The sequence below is a fragment of the Gossypium hirsutum genome, chromosome A07 (assembly GCF_007990345.1).
Source record: "Gossypium hirsutum isolate 1008001.06 chromosome A07, Gossypium_hirsutum_v2.1, whole genome shotgun sequence".
Lineage (NCBI taxonomy): Eukaryota > Viridiplantae > Streptophyta > Magnoliopsida > Malvales > Malvaceae > Gossypium > Gossypium hirsutum.
In genome coordinates this window covers 93,428,171-93,432,299 of record NC_053430.1, presented here as the reverse complement: position 1 = coordinate 93,432,299, position 4,129 = coordinate 93,428,171, and the positions used below count along the sequence as shown (strand labels likewise).

At 38.1% G+C, this 4,129-nt stretch overlaps 1 protein-coding gene across 1 annotated transcript; it reads right to left on the bottom strand.

The window, feature by feature from the left end:
* Positions 1-419: 419 nt before the first annotated feature.
* On the bottom strand, positions 420-2,796 carry LOC107956343 (ninja-family protein MODD). The gene is made up of 2 exons (XM_016892040.2): positions 1,842-2,796; positions 420-1,272 (listed from the first exon to the last, which is right to left on the bottom strand). The coding sequence occupies exons 1-2, from the start codon at positions 2,569-2,571 to the stop codon at positions 707-709; spliced, it is 1,296 nt and encodes a 431-aa protein (XP_016747529.2). The 5' UTR covers positions 2,572-2,796; the 3' UTR covers positions 420-706.
* Between the last annotated feature and the right edge of the window lie 1,333 nt (positions 2,797-4,129).

Genomic DNA, 4,129 nt, shown 5'->3' with positions numbered 1-4,129 from the left:
TCCCTTGTTTGATTTGATGCTTCAGTTGTAGATCTGACCAAAAAGTCGAAAAGTTTTGGATAAAATACGGGGTTTAAAAAAAGAAAATTAGATAAAATTTAAAATTTATTTTCTATATGGATCGAACTTTTAAAATTTTTTATTTAAATCCAGCTTGAATATTTTATATTATATATTAAATAATAATTATATATTTATATTTTTTAAAAATTTATTGAAGAAATCAAATAAGAATGAATTGAGTCGAATCCAAATTTATCTTTTTAAAATTAAATCGGACTTCGACAAAAGAATAAATTTATTTTTTGAACCAATCCAAACCCGCAGCTCAGTCCATCGAGTGCTCTTTAACAAAGATGCTGAATAGTCGTAGTCATAGAGCAGAATTAAGTTAAACGATAGACTTTCATACCCTAATCTGAAAAAGTGCATCAAAAGCTAGAATAGTCTTAAAATGGCGGTCTTTAATCGTAAAACAAAGGAGATGAAGAACTAAACATTGCCATGAAGGAAGCTGCAAAAGAGACAAGAAAATGGAAAACCCATTAAGAAAATCACCCAAAATCTTCTTGTCAGTTAACGCTGTTAGAAATTAGAACAAAGAGGCTCCCCCATCCATGGACAACTTTACAACCATCCTTCTATGCCTTTTAGAATAGAAGACATGCGAAATAGTCAGGCATTGCTATACATTTGTTATCATCAACTAAAAAGCTGAAGGAATCATGGTAATGTGTCTTAGTGGATGTGAAACATCAGTACCCCCAGCATGCAGCACAAACTCAGCCGGGGTGAATGAACTTCCATGGCAGACACATATGATGCTGACCTCCGATTTCGTGTATCTGTATAGAAAACCATTGATGGTTTTGCCATTGGGGCCATTACCCGTCGTCGAAACGCAAGGCATGTTTCGAAAGGAAAGGGCGTCGTCGTTAGGAGTATGCGGCTTAGGAGGCTTGCCTGTCTCCCCCTTGGTATCTTTTGGTGAAGTGGTGGTGGTGGTGGTGGTCGTTTCATTTGTCAAAACAGGCTTGCTATTACGATCAGATTGGGTTTGGGGTTTGGGTTCGTTCTTAAGATTCAATGAAGTGGAGTCGGTGGCAGTCGATGAAAGCGTGTTTTCAATACCTTTTCTAGATTTATCAATGCTTTGTGCAGAGTCGGTTTGGTGAGAGGTAGCGCTTTGTTCAGACTGCTGGCGATTTAGATTGCTTGCTACTGAACAATTTATGCGTGGTGTGTGGGTTGCGGTTTCACTGCTGCAACCACCTGAAAATGATAGGAAACCAGAATATATTAGCAAAAAAACAAAAACAGTGTTCATGGTGGAAAGAAGCATTTGATATCAATGTAATTATCATTTAACATCAAAACATCACAAATAATGATTACTTAGGGGATCAATACAACCAGTATTCTATATGTGTTCATCTAGATAACTGGTAGGCACAGCAGCAAATCAATCAAGTTCATCCATGGCAAGTTTGGTATTGAACATCTTACATTTTTCAGAAACCCTTTTTTGGTTTAAAAAAACCCACCCCACAATCCCTCTACTTCCCAGTTCCTTGCACATTTTGTGAAACAACAAGATGTTTAGAAACCTCAGAAAACAAAATCTTCACTTTTGGTACAAGAACCCCAATTGTTCAATCATGGTTGTCAATTAAAAAAAAAAGAAAACCCAGAATCGTAGAAAAAAAAGGGTAATGCATCCATTTTAAGGAGCTATCTGTATCTCATAGAATTAAACCTATATTTTGCATGGTCATTTGCACGATTATTACATGAAAGATGAAAACCTTTAACCACCTGGTAAAAAACGGCAAAGGACATACCTTGATTAGAAGAGCTTTGAAGATCCGAAGCCATAGAGGAACTATATATGGGAGACCCGTTTGACCCAGTTTTCCTCTTCCTTTCATCCCTGCTACTGTTCTGTTCCGAATAATACCCGTTCCCACCATTCACCCTCAAATCCTGAGCCGTCTGAAACGACGGAAACCCGCCATTCACCGCCATTGCCACCGGCTGCACAACACCCTTCTCATGCCCAGCAACACCACCCCAACAAGGCACCGCATTTACGCAAGAATAGGCAAACCCGTTACCGAGCGGCACCAACTGGAGCTGCGGATACGGGCATGGGACCCTCACCGGAATAACTGGGCACACCAACGGGCTATTCAGTTCTGCGCTGAAATTAGGATTTCCATTAACAGGGAATTCTTGAACTTTGGTTTTCTTGCATTCCCTTTCTTCCGTCGCATTGGCGCCGTCGTCTTTAATATGGAACTCGCCGTTTCGATGAAATGTTCCTCGCTTTTGCTGCTTGTGTTCTCTTTTCTTCCTGGCTTCTTGTCGCCTTAAAGCTTGAAGCTCACGTTTCGTTTGGGGATCAAAGGCCACGCTTTCTCCGAGATCTTCAACCGTGTTGTTGTTGGGTTTTGATTCGTTCTTGATTGGCTTTAGTTTCTGGGCTTTTCCAAAGCTTCCTCCTATTGATAATCCCAGGTCTAGCTCAATCTCGTCCTCTCTTAACCCCATAATCCCCCAGTTATTTTCCATTTCCAAAAGGTTCAAAGAATAAAACTTTAAAAACGCCGTTTCCTGCTAAAACCTCATGCCTCAAATGAAGGATTGGAAAATTATATTTAAAAAAGAAAAACAAGGAAAATGTACTCTCTTTGTACGGGTACGTGCTTTTATATGCCGCTTTGGTTTGGATTCAGATTTTCTGGGTAGATAAAAAGGAAAGGAAAAAGAAAGTTGAGGAAGAGGGAAGGCTTGGAAAGCCACGTGGCGTGATGGGAGAAGGAGAAATGAAGGACTGGTGTTGACACGTAAGAGTGTTTTTGGACATATGTGGCGGGAATGGAAATCCTCTTCCCCTCGAATATCTGCCCGCTTGCTGTCCCTCCACCACATTATGCCACGTTTTCAACGATTTTTTTAATATTTCTTTATTTAATAAGGTTAAATAAAATAATTAGGAGTTAAAATGGGTTTCGGAAAAGGACAGGTGGCATAGGTGCATGAAGAGCTGGTGATGAGTTAGGAACAGCTATGGTGGTCGTAACTTTCTGAACACTCTGCCAGTATACGGACACGTGGGGGAGATCTCGCTGTCCCATGGATCTCGACCGTCCTATTCAAATCTCAATTTTTCAGAGAACCTCAGGAAATGGAAAGAAACGTGGCGGTTCTGGGATGCGAAACGTGTATAATCTGGTGCAGTAGGCCCGTGTTGGTTAAGTTGGTCCTGACACGTGTATGGAGCTCGTGGTGTGCACAGCTGGAATATGTATTCAGGGCCAAGTTGCGGTCGCAGCTTTTTTGAGGGTGGTATCGACGTGGTCCGTATGGCGAGAGTAGCGGACACGTGGAGCGAGACGTATGGGTAGAGTGGGACATGTGGCGGGCAACAAAGGGGAAAGGGACGGAGGATGAGGTATGCGGCGAAACGTGGGGCTGTTTTGGACCGGGAGTAGACCGAAGTTTGAATTTTAAAGAAGAGACGCATGGAAGCCACGTTGCGAAAGCGGAGACCATCACGAGATTCGTGAGACCGGGAATTACTGAAACAATGGGTGATGATGATTACCGGGATAAAGCGTTTCTTTGCTGGTGATTGATGGGACATTTCGACTGCAATTTATTTTTTCAGATTTAACGAATCAAATTGATATTATGTTAGATTTTGTTACACGAATATTTTTTATATTAAAAATAAAGTTACAAGATTATTTCCACAAATTATTAATATCAGATTTTCATATAAATTTATTGCTATAAATTTTAAATTATTTTATAAAGATAAAAATATATTTACAATAATGTTTAAGAGTGTAAAAAGTTCTTAAATTTTTTTAAAAAAATAATTAAGTCTTTACTTTTAATAAAAATTAAAATTAATAAAAGCTATAAATATTATTAAATTTTAATAAAATTTTCAAATATTAAAAATTATAAAAATCATAAGAAAATATAAAAAGTTGTAAAATTTTATAAAAATCGTAAAAATTAATATATATATATAGAGAGAGAGAAATATAAAAAATTATAAAATTTTATAAAATCGTAAGAAAATTATACAAAATATAAAGAAATATAAATTTTGTAAAAA

Bases quoted from the DNA above. Each gene is read 5' to 3' on its own strand.
- LOC107956343 (XM_016892040.2), bottom strand. From the start codon at position 2,571: ATGGAAAATAACTGGGGGATTATGGGGTTAAGAGAGGACGAGATTGAG. The intron at 1,273-1,841 runs GTATGTCCTTTG...TATCATTTTCAG, and splicing joins TCAAAGCTCTTCTAATCAAG to GTGGTTGCAGCAGTGAAACC.